The sequence below is a fragment of the Loxodonta africana genome, chromosome 15, assembly GCF_030014295.1.
Source record: "Loxodonta africana isolate mLoxAfr1 chromosome 15, mLoxAfr1.hap2, whole genome shotgun sequence".
In the NCBI taxonomy this organism is placed as follows: domain Eukaryota; kingdom Metazoa; phylum Chordata; class Mammalia; order Proboscidea; family Elephantidae; genus Loxodonta; species Loxodonta africana.
In genome coordinates, this window is record NC_087356.1 from 2,689,914 (window position 1) to 2,708,314 (window position 18,401).

General features: G+C 55.7%; 1 protein-coding gene across 1 annotated transcript in view; it reads right to left on the reverse strand.

Moving 5' to 3' along the window:
* Window positions 1–2,221: 2,221 nt before the first annotated feature.
* Window positions 2,222–18,401, reverse strand: part of FAM178B (family with sequence similarity 178 member B) — a 91,875-nt gene continuing 75,695 nt past the window's right edge. Inside the window, exons 10-12 of the mRNA XM_023541120.2 lie at window positions 4,375–4,452; window positions 3,855–4,007; window positions 2,222–2,254 (exon numbers count right to left, since the gene is read on the reverse strand). Of these exons, the coding sequence (XP_023396888.2) occupies window positions 2,222–2,254; window positions 3,855–4,007; window positions 4,375–4,452 (264 nt within the window). The remainder of the gene's footprint in view (window positions 2,255–3,854; window positions 4,008–4,374; window positions 4,453–18,401) is intronic.

An 18,401-nucleotide genomic window follows, 5' to 3' on the forward strand; every position in this document is an offset into this window, starting at 1 on the left:
CTATTTCTCTCCTGTGGACAAGTATGCTTAGGGAACGCGTGGGGGGAGGGGGCAAGTGTACAAGGTCCAGGACTGGGGAGAAGGGCCCCAGATGTCTACACTGATAGACAACCTGATCGCTGCCTCAGAGCTGGGTAGGCAGCTTCGAGAACTGGAAACTCCCTGGCTCAGCCTCTCAGACCTCCCTACTCTTTCTGCCCTTGGCAGTGAGAACAAAGAAGGGAAATTTCAAAGTGATTTCCAGGTTTCCAGAGTAAACTGTATGGGTGAGGGTTAACTGTAAGGCTGTTCAGTGCCAGAAGCAGGGGCAGCCCTGAGGAAGGGTGGCCTCATTAGTGTCTCACTCTTCTATCTCAGCATCTGAGGCCAACCTCATGCCACTGAGGCCTCGGAAGTGCCTCAGCCAAGGGGCATGTGATGCAGCCAGGAACAGAAACCAGAACTCTCAGCTGAGTTGCCTGGGCACCCGTCACCTATCACTTGGCAGAGTGACATTCAGTAGGGCACCCAGCGCAGTGCTAGGTGCCCGTCAGCTCTGAATAATACATAGCCCCAGGCTGCTAGCTTTCTGGGGACGCAGAGAGGGAGGCCGTAAACCTGATGCCATCAAGTCGATTCCTACTTGTACTGACACTATAGACAAAGCAGACCTGCCCCACAGGGTTTCCAAGAAGTGGCTGGTGGATTCAAACTGCCCACCTCTTGGTTGGCAACTTGAGCTTTTAACCACTTCGCCACCAGGGTTTGAGAGAGGGAGGTGGCAGTATCTCAAACAGGCCCAGAAGTGATGGACTCAGGTCTGAAGACCGAGCTACTTGGCTTGAAGGTCCTTAACCTAACCCCCATGGCATGACAGGATCCCTGGTGGCACAGTGGCTAAAAGCTTGGCTGCTAGCCAAAAGGTCAGCAGTTTGAGTCCACCAGCTGCTCCTTGGAAACCCTATGGGGCAGTTCTTCTCTGTCCTATAGGGTCGCTGTGAGTAGGAACTGACTCAACAGCAACGAGTTTGTTTTTTGGTTTCTGGCATGAAAGACTGCAAAGAAAGATGCATAAAGAAAGTTGTATGCAGCCACCGTGGTGAAGCCTAACTGGTAGACACCCAGGGCTGGGCCGAGGAGTGGGCACAGGCCAATTTGGCAAGGGTAATTCTCTGCCATTTCCTACCTCTTGTGCCCCCATGAGAAACCCTGTCCCAACCCAGAACAGTCAGGCCAGAGACCAGGACTGGATTCTTGGAGCTGGGGTGGGCAGAAAGAAAGGGATACCCAGGGATCTCCTGGGTACAGAGGTCCCACTCACTTCTCACGGGGCACAGGTTAGAGACATTCCAGCACCCACTCCCATGAGTGGTCAGGACCTGCAACAGAGCTGGGCAAGGCTGAAAGCAAAAGCAGTATCTGGGATTGCCTTTCGGCACCGCCCCCGACTCCTAAGTCTGGGAGCCGATTTCAGAGCTTGACAATAAATTGAATTAAGTGTAATTACAGCCCTGATCCTCCATCTCATTCTGTGTACCCTCCCCCTGGGGGGCGGGGCGTGGGGAGTGGCTAGAGGCTGAGTCCAAACAAATGTTTCCCATCCCTATTTCCGGGGGTTTCTGACAGCTCTCAGGCCACTGGGCTGCTCCCTCGCTCCAAGGAAGGAGAGAACAACCTCCCCTCCCTTGCTGGCTCCCTCCCTCCCCAAGCTGCACAAACAGCCCTCTGCTGCCAGGTGGGCAGGGCTTGAGCCTGTGGCAGGACCTACGGAGGTGAGAACTCAGGATACAGCACACGCAGAGATAGCAGGAAAGGAAAGCTGGGCATGTGAACCCTCAGGACAGGGATTCAAGGAAGTCTTCTAAACCACTGATGCTGAAATAAGCTTTAATATGCACAAAGAAACCTCACATTAGTGACAGAGAAAGAGCAAGGAGGGTGGGGAGGATTGGGGCCTGGGCCCAGGCCCAGGCGGGCTCTCGAGGCCCAGGGAAACCAGAGCTACGGAGACAAAGGGCTTGGGAAAGAGATGACTGGGAGGGAAGGAGAGCTGAGGGGTGGGTCAGGCTGGAGAGGCCACGCTCCTTGCCAGGTGGGGGCCAGGGGCAGTGGTGGAGGCAGGCTCTTGCCTCATCAGGCTGGTCAGCATCTGGTGGGCCTCTGGCTTCTGCTTCCTCTAGTGCCCTGGGCCCTGTTCATTTCCTGCCCTAGCCAGGAGCCCTGGGCCAGCCTCCACCCTGCTTTAGATATCTTCCCAGGGGCAGAAATATTGGGCCTGCGGCAAAGAGAGAAACATAGGCCACAATGAGCTGGGGCCCCGGGTGCACCCACTTAGTCCTCAGGCTCCCTGGACTCGCCAGCATCCATCCACCTTCCACTGCAGGCCTCCTCTGGATCACAGCAGCCTGATCCGCATCCGGCTGTGGGGCTGGCAAGGGATGGGTCTGTTCCGTTATGCATGGGTCACGGTGAGTCAGGGGCCAACCTGACAGCTGCTAACAGCAACATCAACAGACCTCCTCTGTGCCAGGTGCTGGTGAGCAAGGCCCCGGGGTCTCCCAGCCCATGTGCGGACACACTAGGTCAACAGGCCACTTGACCACAGAAAGATGAGCACTCTGCTGGGGTTGCCTGCTGCTCATGACTCCCTCAGGCCCCCGGAGTGGGAAAGAAAGGTGGTGCTGGGCCACTGACCACTTTCCATCTTTTTCGTGACAAACACACTGTTTCCCACCAGAGGCTGGTGGGAGACTGAGGTGAGGTTTGTTCAGCTTTCTCACAGACTTGCGAAATCTGAGACCCAAGCCACAGCCTGTGGTCAACATGTCAGTCCCAAGTCAGAGGTTACAGGGGGAAGGACAAGGAGAGAGGGGTCGGAGGGGAAGAAGGCAAGCCGAAGGCTGAGAAGCCCTGGGGTGCGGGATGAAGAAATGGCTCTCCCCAGACTCAGGTCCCCTCAGTCCAGGGTCAGGGGCTCAGAGAGGGAAGCTCCCTCAGGCCAGCTGGTCTAGCGGGGAGGACCAAGGCCAGAGCAGGGGTCAGATCAGGAGCTGAGTTGTGGTTCAGCAGGCAGGCTCTGCAATCACACTGGCTTCGAGCCCTGCTTCTGTGTAACAGGGCAAGCTCCTGAGCCTCTCAGCCCCTCTGTTCAGCTTCCTTGTCTGTGAAGTGGGGATGATAACAATGCCGTGCGGGTTATGACAGCTTGTGCAGAAAAGGGTCTGCATTCAATAAATGTTAGCTGTGGGTTGGAACTGATGACAGCAACAAGTTTTTGGTTTATTGCTACCTAGGGAATACTGGTGGTGTAGTGGTTAAGAGCTCAGCTGCTCCCTGGAAACCCTATGGGGCAGGTCTACGCTCTCCTATAGGGTTGCTATGAGTTGGAACCGACTCAATGGCAGTGGGCTTGGCTTTGGACGTGGAGAATACTGAGGGTGTGAAGGTTGTTCTCAGAAGCGGGGTGGGACCAGGGCAGCCTAGAGTGAGAGTTTCTGTAGCAGAGTCAGAGGCCAGCCTCAGGGCTGCAGGACAAGCGGGCAGAGGGTGGACAGCTGGTGGCTCTGGTGCCCCTTCCTGGCACTGCTCACAACAAATGGGTGCTCCTGGCCCAGGCTCTTCCCTCTCCAGGGCTAAGTTTCTCTGCATTTGCTTAAGAGTGGGCTCCTCTCCGTCCCCTCACTCACCCCCATGCTGGGCATTTGATTCTTGATAAGAAAAATGAAGGTTCCCCAAGCATCTCCATCCTCCCAACTGCCCCCTCTCCCGCCAGGAGCTCAGCAGCTGCAGTGGGGGTGGACCCGCTGCCGGCTCTGGTCAGCCCTGCCTGACCACTTCCCTCCCCTCCCAGGCATGGGGACGTGGGGGAGCACCACCTGGGGCTGGCAGTGGGCCAGCAGCTCCTGCCAGCGGATGTAGGTCTGGGTGGCCAGGTCCTTGAGCTTGGTCCGGTGCATGGCCTGGGGGCTCTCCCGGATATGGGTGCTGATGTGGCGATCCAACTGCACGCCCAGCAGCTGCAGCTCCCCCTGCGAGGCAGGGCCGTGGGGGCATGTGGCATGAGCCAGCCGCACCCGAAGTGTGGAGGGGGGACAAAGCCAGAGAAAGAAATGCACGTATCTGAGTGACCACTCAGAAGTCCGGCAAGAAGGCTGGGCAGGAAAGGGAGGGGAGGGTCAAGGCAATTGCTGGGGGCACAGGTCAGTATCCCCTGGGAACGCCTTGTGGGACCCTGGAAAGAGGGAGAGGCCCTGGCTATCCTTGGCCCACTTCTTCCTCAGCCTCCCGCTCTGAAGCTCCAACAGCAGGCTTGGCACCATCCCGGCTGATCCCATGCTGCTGGTGGGGAAGACACAGCAGGTTACCTCCCCCCACACCAGTCTCTGGGAGACTCACCCACTGGTCTGGGGTGATGTCCTGGGCGCTGACCACCACCCCGGCCAGTGTCAGCAGGCTGTGGCACAGGTAGCAGGCCTGGGGAGGGAATACAGTGGGGGAGGCTTCTCTAAGTCTGCCACAGCAGAGCCATCTTCTCCTTCACCTCCAGAGTCCTCGCTCTCAGGCCTGGGGCTCACTCCACCACTGGGCTTCCAGTAACAGTTCCCTGGGAGCCACCTTCAAGGAGGGCCTGGGTACGTGGGGCTACGAGCCCCCCAGCTCAGTGGTGTGAATCCCCCACCCCTCTGATGAGTGAATGACCACCTCTTTTCCATCCAAAGACCTCTCTGCCATCCAAAACCCACACTAGCTCCTAGCCCTGGGCCTCCCCAAGAGAAGGCCCACTGGGGAGAGGAGTCCGTCCACTCTGAGCCTCTGCACAGTCTCTGTTCCGTGTGTCGCACACAGCTGTGGCCACTGCGACTGGGAGCTGCTAGCCCGTGTGGATCCTTTGTGTGACTTGAAAGAGGAGCCCCCTGTGTGGGACCGTGGGCCCTGAACGCACGTCTCCCAGAGTCCACAGCCCCTCAGCAGGACTCTACCTGCAGAGACGTATGCACAACCCGCTCTGGGCAGTCCAGTCACGCTGACATAAGGTGGGTGGACAGAGGGAAACAGATGGCAGGTGTTTTGGATTGAGCAGTTATACACCCTCCCTAGCTACTCGCTCATGCCCACGGGACAGGGGCGAAAACAGGACACGGGCCACCTTCACCTGATCAGAGAATGGTGTGATCCCAGGGTATCCCTGGGCTCTGTTGTTATCCGTTCATTCACAGAACACCCTCTTACTGTATAAGGAACCCTGGTGGCATGATGGTTAAGCGCTTAGTTGCTAACCAAAAGGTCCAAGGTTTGAACCCACCAGCCACTCTGCAGGAGAAAAGACCTGGTGATCTGCTCCCATAAAGATTACAGCCTAGGAAACCCTATGGAGACAGTTCTACTCTCTCGTATAGGATCACTATGAATCGTAATTGACTCCACAGCACACAACTCCCACTGTATGGAGAAAATGAGGTACATGGAGTGTCCCAAAGAGAGATGGGGTACCTGATGTGAGGGTGTCAGTGCACGCTCCCCTCCCCCATTCAGAGGTTCCTGCTGCCTTGTCATACTCCTTACCTCTAAGATAGGGAGGGTAGCAGAAAACCACCCTACAATTGTGCCCGTGGCAGATAACCAGCTCTGAGGCTGAGCTGGGATAGGAGAGACAGGCTCCAGAGACCGCCAACAGGGCCCAACGTTGGTGATAATGGGGCCTGAGCTCAGAACCAGCCCCAAAACGTTCCCCACTGCCTTCCCCTGCTCTGAGGCAGGTGGTACCCCAGAAACGGCAGAAGCCTCTTTATGGAGACCCAGGAGGCTGAGCCGTTTGAGGGTACCCAGCTTGGCACTACAGAGAAGAGCTGCCTTCTTGAACCCAAATACCACAGTGCAAAGCCCTGAGGACGGAGGCCACCTGGGCCTCCCCACCAGTACCACCTGCTCTGCCTGGGATGCAGCCTGCTACTCAACACAACAGCTCAGGCCCATAGATGGCCTGACTCCACAGGCTGACCACATTGGGTGGCACTGCACACAACAGCACAGAGAAGACACGGAGGGGAGAGCCCGCCAGGATGTGCCCCAAGGGAGTGCTGACTGAGGTTGGGAAGGTCTAACCCGTCTGCAGCCCCTACTCCACTGGCCAGGTCTCCAAAGCTCAGTGACCTGGCCAGGCCGGTGTGCTAACAGGCTGCTCCTGCTCTCCCCGGGGATTCTGCTCCAGGGCTCCCCTGGACTCCCCATCCCCTCAGCCTGGCCTTGCTTTGGGGAGGGTCCACAGGCTTAACGACTCACTCCGATCTTTGCAGTCCCCTTCTCATAACACAGGCTCAAGCTTGTGCTGGGACTTCACTGCACTTCCACAGGTAAGAATTATAGGTGCTCATTCAGACACTCAACAGGTCTGTATGGAGAGCCTAGGTGGACCAGGCACCATGATGAAGACACAGTCCCTCATACTCAGGCATCAGAGGAAGACAGGATGCTTTAAGAAGGCAATTACTTGGATAACACACTGAATCTTAGCTTCCTGTGGACCAAAAGGAGAAAGGGCCCACTAGCTTTGGTGGTGGTGGTAGGGGGAGTATAGCTGAGGAGGCTTTAGGGAGGAAGTGACTAAGCTAAAAACTCACTGCTGTCCAGTCGATTCCGACTCATAGTGACCCTATAGGACACAGTAGAGCTGCCCCCACTGGGTTTCTAACGCTGTAAAGCTTTATGGAACCAGACTGCCACATCTTTTTCCCATGGAGCGTCTCGTGGGTTCCAACAGCCGACCTCTCGGTTAGCAGCTGAGCACTTTAACCACTGGGTCACAGGGATCCTTTACTAAACTCAAAAAAAACCCAAACAAACCAAACCTGTTGCCGTCGAGTGATTTTGCCTCATAGCGACCCTAGAGGAGAGAGTAGAACAGGCCTCAAGGAACAGGAGGATTTGAGGCAAAGTTGGTCCTGTGAGGGTGAAGGGGAGGGTGAGGCAGATCACAACACAAGACGGATCCCAATGGTTGATGCAAGAAAACAGAACAGTGGCAGGCATGTCTGGGGACGGGCAGGTGGCTGGATGGGCCAGAGCAGGAGTTAAGGGTGGGGGCACCTTGGAGACAGGGCTGACAGCACAAAGCCGGGACAGAGGGCAGTCTGGGCCCCTTAAGGCAGTCCAGCAGGGAGGCTGCGTTGTGGGGGAGGATGTGGGGGCGTTGAGGGAAACAGGTGACTGAATGTGGTCACATTGGTAGGACAGACTGCACCAGAGTAAGAAAGCAGCTCTCCTGGGAAGTAGGTATCACAGGACATCCTTCGCCTTTCTGCTTTTTAAGATTGTTTCTCTACAATGTGTGTGTTTTACTTATACAACCAGAATACAATTAAAGTTTTTTTTCTTTTTTTAATGTTTAAGGTGACACTGCCAATGACAATCAGCAGCCTGAGTTGGGGTGGGGACATGGTGAGGGGATAGTATGACCAAGCTGTGGTTACCCCAAAGAGACAGAGTACTCAAGACCAAGGCCCTTCTTTGAACAAGTTGATTGGTGGTAAGATGCAGCAGGCATGCCAAAGAAAATGTCCAAGGGCAAGGGGGTTGTTGGGCTGGAGCAGGGGGACGGCTGTGAAAGTCACCTGGGGCCAATCTGCAGAGGGCTGGTGTGAAGACCCAGGAGGAAGAGAAAGGGGTGCAAAGCCCGGCAAGGCTTGAACCTGGAATGGGCCCCAGGAGACAGACACCCAGCACCTCTTACAACTTTCACTTGTAAACACTCAGCAGAAGGGACGGTGGCTGTGTGGCCCTGGAGGCTCAGAGGTGGTGGTCTTTGCATTTCAGAGGCTGTGTGTGAGGTGCACAAAGCCAGGGGCTCAAAGGGTCTCTTCACAGGAGCCATCCTGGGATTGGTACCAAAGCCAGTCAGTGTAGGGAGGTTGCTGGCATCCCTCTCTCCCTGCCTACAGAACTTGTTTGCCTAGGAGGAGTGGGAGGCCTGGCGAGGGGGTGCTTTAGGATTTGAGGGCTGCCCTGGAAGAGTACCCTAGGGGCAAATCTGTCAGCACGTTTACCCTGTGCAGGGCCCTGAGCTGCCCGCTCTGGGGATTTACAGAGAAAAGGCTGTCTGCGTGCATGCGGGTTTCACAACCTCGTTCTTATAGTGATTCCCAGCATTGACTCTGGAGGGAAAATCCCAGGAAAACTATTCTGAGCATGTTTTATTTTTGGGGGGGGCAGGGGGTAGTGAGAAGAAAATTGTAGTCATGAACAAAAGCCCTGTTAGTGTAGTTTATAAGTTGTCTTTCCAAAAGGAAAAAAAAAAAATCTGCCCGCTGCTTGGAAGAAAGGTTGTACCTTTTCCAACACATTTGTGGGTGATTCCTGGAGTTGGGGCCTCAGTAAGGGGGACCTTTAGGGAGACTCTGATTCAATTTTAGGCATTAATGGCTCTGTCTGTGGCAGACCGGGGGCTGGGTCGAAGCCAGGTCGGCAGCTGGGGACCCAGCGCGACTTCTGAAGAGAGGCTTCGCTATTGGCATAGAATAGAATGTGTCCACACAAACCACTGTCCTCCCTTCCCTGAGACCTGCTGTCCTGGAGGTGACGAGAGGTCAGGGAGGATGTGACCCCTGTCCTGACTGAGGGGGACAGTCGTACCAGGCGGATGGGTGGATTCATCGGAATCCCCAACTCCCCCCAAAATCCTCTCCCCTGACCTGTTTCTGTGAAGATTTAAAAAAAACAACAAACCCATTGCCGCTGAGTCGATTCTGACTTATAGCAACCCTATATAGGACAGAGTAGAACTGCACCATAGGGTCTCCAAGGAGCAGCTGGTGGATTTGAACTGCTGACCTTTAGTTTAGCAACTGAGCTCTTAACCACTGAGCCACCAGAACTCCTTTTGTCAAGGTTAGAAAAGCAAAAAATTAGCAGAGGTGAAGGCAGAATTGCTCCTTCCTTGGAAAATCCCAGAGGCCGGCTCGGGAGAGCCAGGGGGCTGTTCCCGGTAGCTGTAGCTCCAGGAGGTAAACTGCCAGGTGCAAGCTGCACTTCCTGCTCTAGTCCTGCTGTGACCAATTCCTGAACTCAGCAAGCCCGTTCCTGTCCCGGCTGGTACCACACAGACACCCTGCTTGGTCTTCCCTTTCAAGGCTCAGGGCAGGGAGGCCAAGCAGAAGAGACAGGGCTGATGCACGTCCACACCATGGACCCCTGGTCCGTGGGAAATGCAGGGCTGTACTTCCACAAGCCGAGGCCGCTTCAAGTCTCCCAGGGCGGCTCAGGCTGGGAGAAGGGGCAGTGCAGAGGACTCGGGACAGGACGGGACAGGAGGGGGCTAAGCTTTCCCAGGGCTCAGGATCTGCTCTGAAAGCACAGCCAGCACCGCCCAGCTTCCCTCAGCTGGGAGGCGTGCAAGTGAGGCTGGGAAGCCCCCGATGGAAAACGGGACCTGGGAAACTTCAGTCAACAACTCGGGGGAGAGGCAGAGTCTGAGGGCGAGGAACGGGACATGCCTGAACCCAATACTGACAAAATGGAACCATGCCCTGTGGCCGCTGCCAGCGACCCGCAGCTTCCATCTCTGGGACTCTCCCCAGACGTTCTGGCAGGGCTGGCCCTTCTGAGAAGCTGTGCACAGCATACCCTATTCCAGGCTCCCCGCCGGGCCCCTGGGGAAGGACAAGGAAGGCGAGAGATAAGAGACACCCTACTGAACTTGTCACCCAAAGGGATGGGGAGGGGGAAGGTCAGTATCTCCCTGTTCTGGTTCAGCTGGTTCTGACCCCAGGAACCACCAGCCAAGTCTTCTGGGTCTAGTGGGATCCATTTGCAACACTTTTGCCATGAGACAAAAGGGAGAAAGGGTGTACTCTTCCCAGGGGCTTCATCACTGAGAAATTCCCCTACATCCAATGCCAAGGGCGCTGGCTGTAGCCTGGGCTTTTTGTGATAAAAAAGGAAGGACAGGAGGAGGAGGGAGGCCTCTCCCAGGAAGCCATTTGCTCTGGCTAGAATTTTATGGGTTCTCCCACCTCAGGTCATGACCAAGAATCCACTCTCCCAAACCTGGAGGCTGCCAGGCAGGGTGGGGATGGCAGAGCTTGCAGTTGGGTTGGCGTAAGGATGCTGTGGGGATGGGCCCAGCCAGGCTCTGGCGGGGCAGCTGCTGTGGAGGGGAAGAAACAGGACCGACCCAGGACACCTGCTGGGGAGGACTGAGACTGAATCATCTCACACAAAGCTGACCCTGAATGCCTTTGGTGCCTGGACCCCATGCTCACGTGGCTCTGGGTGGTGGCCGGCCTGGAGATCACGCGTTCACCCACAACCTGGCTGGAATAAACTCAGCGCCGCCCAGAAGGCCAGCTTAGACTGACTCTCAACTCCCAGGAGAATTCTGTCCTCGTCCTGTCATGGCCACTCATGGGTCCTCTCAGGGGGCCTGTTCCCTCGGGGACACTTAGATGCAGACATGTGCTGCAAGGGGCTCCAGAGCTAAGCTAGTCTGGGAAAGCCTGAAGCTGAGCTGGTCTTCCTCAGGCCACTGCAGACCAGAATTCCTAAAGCCGGCCAAGGTCACCCAGCAGGGCTCTCCTAGCTAAAGAGTAAGGGCCCACAGGTCTTGCAGAGACAGGAGAGGAAGGAGCAGAGAACCTTCACCCAGGGTGATGGGGCATGTCCTTTTCAGCCTGCACCCCAAGGGCATGGTCAAGGTACTCCATCACAGGTTGGGCAAACAACAACAATAATAATGAGTAATCCCGAAGTAGGGCTATCTGCAGGCCCCAGGCCAGGAGCCTATGCCTGGTGAGAGCACCAGAGCCCTTCTGGCTGCTGTGTCAGCCAGGACACAAGATAAAAGGCGATGCATTTCAGGGTTCCACCCTGATCTGGACCCGTCCTGGGTCCACCTGCCTTCTCTAGGATGCCACTCCTTCTCTGCCTCTCTGAGCAAACTGCATGGCCTACCCGTTCACCATGCTATTCCTGTGCCCCAGGGACCCTCCTCATGCCATTCCTGTGCCCCAGGGACCCTTCTTTGTACTAAAGAAGCAAGCAGAGGGCTGCGTCCAAAATGCTAGTCCCAAAGGAAAGTGGATGTCAGAAGTGACTCTGACCAGGACAGATCATCAGGCGTGAGTCCCGGTGAATGGGAAATAATGAGGACACACGACCACTAGGACATGAGGCAGGTGACGCGTATTTCTTCCTGGCCCAGGGTCCCTGAAGGCACAGGACAGAGGCCAGAGAGTGGACATCACAGACGGGGCCTGCCAGACTCAGCTTGGGGTTTACAGGGCAGGACACCCAGCTGTGACTGAAAGTGCCGGGCTGGGCACGGGGCGGGGCGGGGGGTGGGGGGGGAATCCCTAAACATGGTGCAGGGAGGAGGCCAATTTAGGGTGATGGGAAACAGGCTGGCAGTATCTGGCAGGAATAGGACTTCCGGCTCAGCTGCATGGAAAAGTTGCTATCAGGGAGGCTCCAGCTGGCAGAGAGGTAGGTGTCTCTGCTGAGGAGGGGTCCACATGCACCTACGACCTAATCTCCTCAGGATACAGGCCCTTCCCTGCGCTTCTCCCTCCCCAGAGTGAGAGGATTTAAAGAGCCCCTTAGAGTGGAGTTCTCTGTCGGACTCTGTGGGGACTTGGGGTTGGACCCTGGGCGCTCTGGCCCCTGCTCCTGGTACTGGGGACAGGTAGGGGACTGGGAGGCCAGGGCAGAGTGGGGCTGGGTGGGGAGGAGATGGAGCTGGGACAAAGGCAGGGGAGGTTGAGGGCTTTTGCTTCTGCGGACCCACCACCCACCGCAGGGAAGTTCTCTCAGAGTGTCTGGCACACTCCTGTTTGTAAAGGGTCACAGGCAAACCTTGCTGGAGAGCCTGTGCCCAACCCACCCTCGTTCTCTCCCTTCCTGCTGTGGTGGGTGAGGGGAGCAACCGGCAGGGAGGGACTGGCTGGCTCCTCCTGCTCCAACAGCTAAGACTAGAAACCCTGACCCCAGGAGGGTCTGGACTGAAAACCCAGCCAGAGGAAAACCTCTCTGCCAGCGGCCCAGAGAGGTACAGGTCCTTACCTGGTGCACCTGTGACAACCAACGTCTACGTGGGCACAGGGGCATCAGTGCGCGAGGGTGCACGCTCAGTGCCACGTGGGGGGGCAGCTGAAGGCCAGCCAGGCTGTAAGGCAGACACCCTCCAGGGCTGCGAGGCCTCACAACAGCCTTTCCTCAAAAGCAAGGGCTTCCTCCCTCTTATCTTTCTCACTCACTAAATTCTCTCCTAATGTGTTGGCACAGCTGGAGCCTGGGAAGCACTGCCCTCCTTATAATTCCCACAGGTATCAGAGTGCGGGACCACTGCCAGCGGCTGAAGAAAGGTGGTGCTGTGAGCATGTGAGGTTTCTGCGTACCCAGGACCCATTCCCTTCCTTTGTACAAGTGTCCCAGCCTCCATCCTCCACACTTAGCTCAAACTGTTCCACTGTGGTGACTCCAGCCCTAACTCCTGGGGACGACACATGACCCTGGCTGGCCAATCACTGCATGCCAGCCTGGCGATGTGATTGGCTTAGAGATGGGCACGTGACCCAAGCCAAGCCAATGAGACTCAACTCTGGGACTTTGGTTAGAACTCTAGGACAGCAGCTCTTGCTGTCCCCTTGGCTAGGGCTGCTGAGGGTAGGATGTAAACCTGGAGTTTCTTATCACCATGAGGGGACAGCCTGCCTGTGAACAGTGCCAAAAGGCAGAGCGGACAGGTGAAGAGAGCAAAACTGAGGTTTCACGACACTGTTCGGCCTCTGGATGCAGCAGGGCCTGACGAGCTGCCCCCGGACATTTTAGGGTTAGGGTTTGTGATTCTGTCACTGAGAATCTGGACAGGTACAGGCCGCAGGGACAGAAAAGACAGTGAGCACAAAAGCACTTGAAAAGGCCATGGTCTGCCTGGCAACTGTTCCTCAAGACCGAGGACAGTGCCTGAGAGACTTTACACACTTGCTCCTGGTCCCCCTCAGGTGTACAGCTGGGAGCGGATGCTCAAGGTGCTCAGATGCCTCACTTGGAAGGGACTGTTCCTCTCCCCACACTCTGGGCTGGCTCAGGCCTGAAAGGAGAAGAGGCAGGGTGGGCAGAGCTGGGGGTAAGGGAGGCATTTCAATGGGGGTCATGGGGAATGGGGTCCAGCTAAGACTCTGGACCCAGCCCTCAAAGGTGACTCTGTTCAGGCGCGTGAAACAACCTGTGCACAAGCCAAGGATTGACAGTACAGGTTGCCATGACCGTAAGAATTCGGGGACGGGGGGGAGACAGGCTAGGAACTGCCAGGAAGAGGGCCGGGCAAAGGCTGGGCCAGGCCCTGAAGTGGAGGTGATCAGAAAGGTGGGGGCCAGGGAGGAGGCACAGACATGGACATGGGGGTGGAGGGCTTCTGTGAAGGTGAACCAGGAGACTGGCTGGCCTGGAGGGGTCCCTGTGGCACAAATGCTTAAGCACTTGACTACTGGCCGCAAGGCTGGCCATTCGAACCCACCCAGAGGCACCTGTCAAGACAGGCTTGGCAATTTGCTTCCGAAAGGTCACAGCCTTGAAAACCCTACGAGGCAGTTCTACTCTGCACACATGGGATGGTCATGAGTCAGAATCGACTGGACAGCAACTAACAACAGCAGCAACAACAGCTGGCTCGGAACGGAAGGAAGGCTGAAGTGTGATTCACTAAAGCAAGGCCAGCTGACAGAGGTCTGGGATCCAGGGGCTAGGGAATAAGGATTTCACCGCAGACCGCTAGAAAAACGAACAGATCTGTCGTGGAAGAAGTACAGCCAGAATGCTCCCTAGAAGCGAGGATAGGAAGTCTTCGTCTCACATACCTTGGGCAAATGATCAGGAGCGACCAGTCCCTGGAGAAAGACAACATGACTGGCAAGGTGCAGGGTCAGTGAAAAAGAGGAAGACCCTCAATGAGATGGATTGACACAGTGGCTGCAACAATGGGCTCAAGTATAACGATTTTGAGGATGGCACAAGACCAGGCAGTGTTTCATTCCGTTGTACATGGGGTCACGATGAGTCAAAATGGACTCGATGGCACCTAATAAGAATGGGAGGAAGACAAATCCAGAGAGTTATCTGGGAGGACTGGAACGACAAAGAGATTGAGGTCCAGGGCTAAGTCAGACATACTGAGTGAGTCCATAAGGACTAACCCCTGGGGGAGGCCTGGGCTGCAGCAGGGCAGAGAGCAGGCCCAGAGGCTGGACCCTTCAGGTGGGCTGGGTTTGAACAAAAGCTGCCTGAAGAATCCAAGGCCTGTCCTCCCGTCTTTACTCTGTCACTTCAGCCCCTGCTCCTACACTCACAAAGAAGCCAGAATTCCTGGGACCCAAACAACAGTGCCCTGGGCCCTGCTTAGCCTTCGACTCCTCACAAGTTCTGGCTCCGAGGAGGCTCACCAGCTGCTCCTGTGGGTGTGATGTGAGGCCAGTTCAGAGATCTCTCTCTCCTCTCCCCTTAGGTCATCTTCCCAGAGGCGACCTCTTTGAGGTTTGTTTCAGAAGACGCCTGGTGATCCTCAGCTTTAGAGGAAGTGAGGAGGGGCCGACCAACCACAGACTAGCCAGATCTGTCAGGGGAGGAACCCAGGAGTCCTGAATAGTTATTTTCAGTTCCTCAAAGCCAGTCCTTCTAACCTTGGCCTTACCGAGGTCCCAAGCCCTGACGTACAGAAACAGGCATGTTCGGGGGGAGGCAGAGTGGGGGCCAGGAGGGGCTGGTTCCACACAGCTTTCTGGGTGCCACAGGCCAAGGGAAGGCTCTGCATGAGCCAAATCCGAGGGAAACCCGTTCCGTTGCTGGTGAGGGTGTTGAGTGTGCTAAGGAGAGGGGGCAAAGGCAAGCGCCCAGCCACCACGGACGGCAACACCCTCCCTGCCCAGCTCCCAGGGAGAGACCTGCCTCTCCCCACAACCCATCCAAACCACACCCCAGTCACTGAACAGTGCTCTTGGCAGGGCCACCCAACAAGCACAGCGACAAGACAGCCACAGCAGGGGAAAAGCAGTAAAACTAGTCTGCCGGCTCTATGAACACACAGGGGCACACCACAAAGACACCCAGGGGATGCATGTGAGCGCTCGCACACAAACACACGGCAGACCCACGCGCTGTGAACAAAACGTGCAAAGACACCTGGGGTGAGCTTAGCAGCCTCATGTGCGGGTTTTACACCAGAGCACCACCCAAACATAGGAGCACGTGCTGCTCCCCATAAAATCAACTCTTTACAAAGACGGCTTCTCCTCCAGTAAACGAGCCATCTCCAAGCCATGGGAGTGCAGAGACCAGGGGCCAAGACACGGTGTGCACTGAGGAGAGGCTGTCTGCAGCCACTGGACAGCCGTCTGGCCTGGACTCATCGGCTGCCTGCAGCTGGAGCCCAGGTGGAACAAGTGAGCTCTCACAGAGGTTGAGACCCTCGCTGACCCGCAGCCAGTGTGTCCCATCAGCATGCTTGTCTGGTTATGACGGGCAGCAGGCGGGGGAGATAGGAGCCAGGCTCCCGGCACCTCAATTCTGCCCCAACTCCAGGGCTTTCTCCCTTAGTTTTCTTTCCACATTGTGGGAGACCATCAACCTCCTCAAAGTTCCCAAATTTAACCAAGCTAGGGAAAAGCTAAACAAAAACCCACTTTTTTTTTTTTTTTTTTTGGTTTAGGTTCCACCATAAAGATTATGGTTCTCTGTACTTTCCAAGGAGCCCTGGTGGCACCGTTGGTTAAGAGCTATGGCTGCTAACCAAAAGGATGGCAGTTCAAATCACCAGGCACTCCTTGGAAACCCTATGGGGCAGCTCTACTCTGTCCTACCAGGGTCACTATGAGTCAGAATTGACTTGACGGCAGTGGGTGTGGATTTTTTTTTCTTTTTTTTGGGTTATAGTTTCCAAATCCCTCTGGGGAAGGAGGGAGAGGGGACAAAAAAAACAGAACAAAGAAAACCCTATTAACACAGCATAAGGCAGAAGACAGTGCAAAGTAGAAAACAGCTAGAACATAAGATAAAGGACAAAATTCAGAACGACAGGTTTAACAAGAACAAAACATCAATAATACTGATAAAAGGGAATGGACTGACTTGGAGACTGGATCCAGTCTCGGTCTTGGTTGCCGTTGAGTTGATTCCAATTCGCGGCGACCCCCTATATGTATGTCAGAGTAGAGCTATCTCCATAGGGCTTTCAACGGCTGACTTTTCACAAGCAGAAAGCCAGGTCTTTCCTCCCAAGCTTCTTTGAACGGACTCCAAACTCACTGGCCACCAAGCACGTTAACCATTTGCACCAACCAGGGGCTCCCTGAGGTTGGATAGAACATAACTGAGCAAAATCTTAGCTAAAGGAAAACAAAACGCCCCAGGAAAAGCCTGGTTCTGGGTTGGAGGGCTGAGCTGGTGGCTCTGGGGAGACGGATATGTGGAACCAAGTGTTGCAATGTTTGCCTCAATGGGGGGCGCGGTAGGGGGGCAGGCGGAGAACAGAGGCCACAAACCGAGTCCTGGGAAGGTGGTGCTGGTCTCCTGCACAGACCAAAGGGAAGCACTTGGAGGTTATCTCTCGGACTTCCTTCAGTATTAAAACATCCTCTCCCACCTCTCTCAGCCAAAAAGGGCACCTGCCCCTCCCTGGGCTGTAAGAGACATCCAGAGCTCACTCTGACCTCGATGTTTTCTCTTCTCTGAGAGCCCAGCTCAAACCTGGCAAGCACAACCACCACCATGGGGCTCATCCAACATTCTCTTTATTCAAGAGCACTTTAAGATGCTAAAAGTATTCTAAACAGCAGGAACCCTCCCTAGGAAGCAGGGTTCTTAAATTCCACAGAATTCTGCAGTGATTTGCTAGGTGGCTTTGCTGGGACAGTCAGGCCCAGGAGCCCCCCACCTCCACCTGCCCAGCTGTAGCAGGGCATTGCTGCTTCTTTTGTTAAAGTACTTGGTGGTTAGCTTTCCCAGGAAGGGATCTCCCTAGCTTATAATTACAAACAATGCGCTGTGATCGGTCTTCTTATATCCAGGTAACCTCTCTGTACTCTGGGCACCCGACTGGAGAAACCCAGGCCACACACCCTTAAGGCCTCAGCCCAACAAGGATTGGTTGGACACGGGGGAGATTTCTGGACTGGGCAGGAGAGTGGAAGGCCCCATCAGGGTGGAAGAAAGCTGCTGTTGTTGTTAGCTGCCTTCGAGTCAATTCTGGCTCATGGCGACCCCATGTGTGGAAAAAGAATGCTCCAGAGCGTTTTCAAGGCTTGTGAGTGCCAGGCCGGTCTTCCAAGGAACCTCTGGGTGGGTTCGAACTGACAACCTTTCGGTCTGGAGTGCTTAACTGCTTTACCCAAGGACTCCCAGAGAGGGAGTAAAATTGAACTCATTCATTCACTCATGTGTTCATTCATTCAACAGTCATCAAGTGCCAAACATAAAATGCAAAGCTGAGAGACCGAGTCTGAGCCCACAGTCTGGCTGGAGGTTTACAGACAGGTAAACAGAGGACTGGGAAGGCACAGGATCAGTGAGAGAGAAAGTCCTATTCTGGGTACTGAGGAGCAGCAACCCTAGCCTGGGTGGAGCCGAGGAAAGGGGGTGGAAGGCTGGGAGCTTCCCAGGGGAGTGAAGAGATGGGAAGACAAGGAGGAGAGGAGCCTGGCAGAAGTGTTTACTGGCTGTGCAGGACTGGAGGAGGGCTGTGACCCCACAGCCTCAAGCTGAGCCGGAAATCTCCCAGACAGGAGTGAGCAGGGCCTGGGGGATGGGCGCGTGTCACAAGGCAGGTGGCCCAGTACAGCAGTCCCAAGCCGTAGAAAAGGTGCCCTTTCCTCCACGTTGGGCCACCTCAGGCTGACCTCACTCTGGCCTCAGTTTCCCCGCTGTACCTCGAGGAGAAAGAAGTCAAGAGACTGAGCTCTTGGGATGAAAGGCCGGCAGCATCCCAGACCACTGCACCCTGTAAAACAGGGCAGATGACGCCGGCCTCTCTTTTTGGCTGGTGAGTAGCCGGATCGCCTTTGAAGATGAAACATGCTCAGGCCTAACGAGGAGTCCCCCGCTGAGGTGGGAGGGGGCTGGGGTGTAGGGAGCCCGTGCTTGTACACCAAGCGCTCCCTGCCAGAGCAGAACCCAGCCCAAGGGGAAAACACGCCCCATTTCTAGCTTCTCAGGCCCCTGACTACTTTTGTGCAGACCACCCATGCACCCCACCAGCTCTCCTCCCAGGCCCTCCCTGCTCCCCAGGGGCAGTGCCCTGTCCCTTGCTCTGCTACTGGTCCAGGGTGCAGCTAAGGCGCTCTGCCTCACTTGTCCCTGTTAAATGCTCTGGGCGGTTCAGTGATAGAATTCTCGCCTTCCATGCAGGAGACCCCGGTTCGATTCCCAGCCAACACACCTCAAGCGCA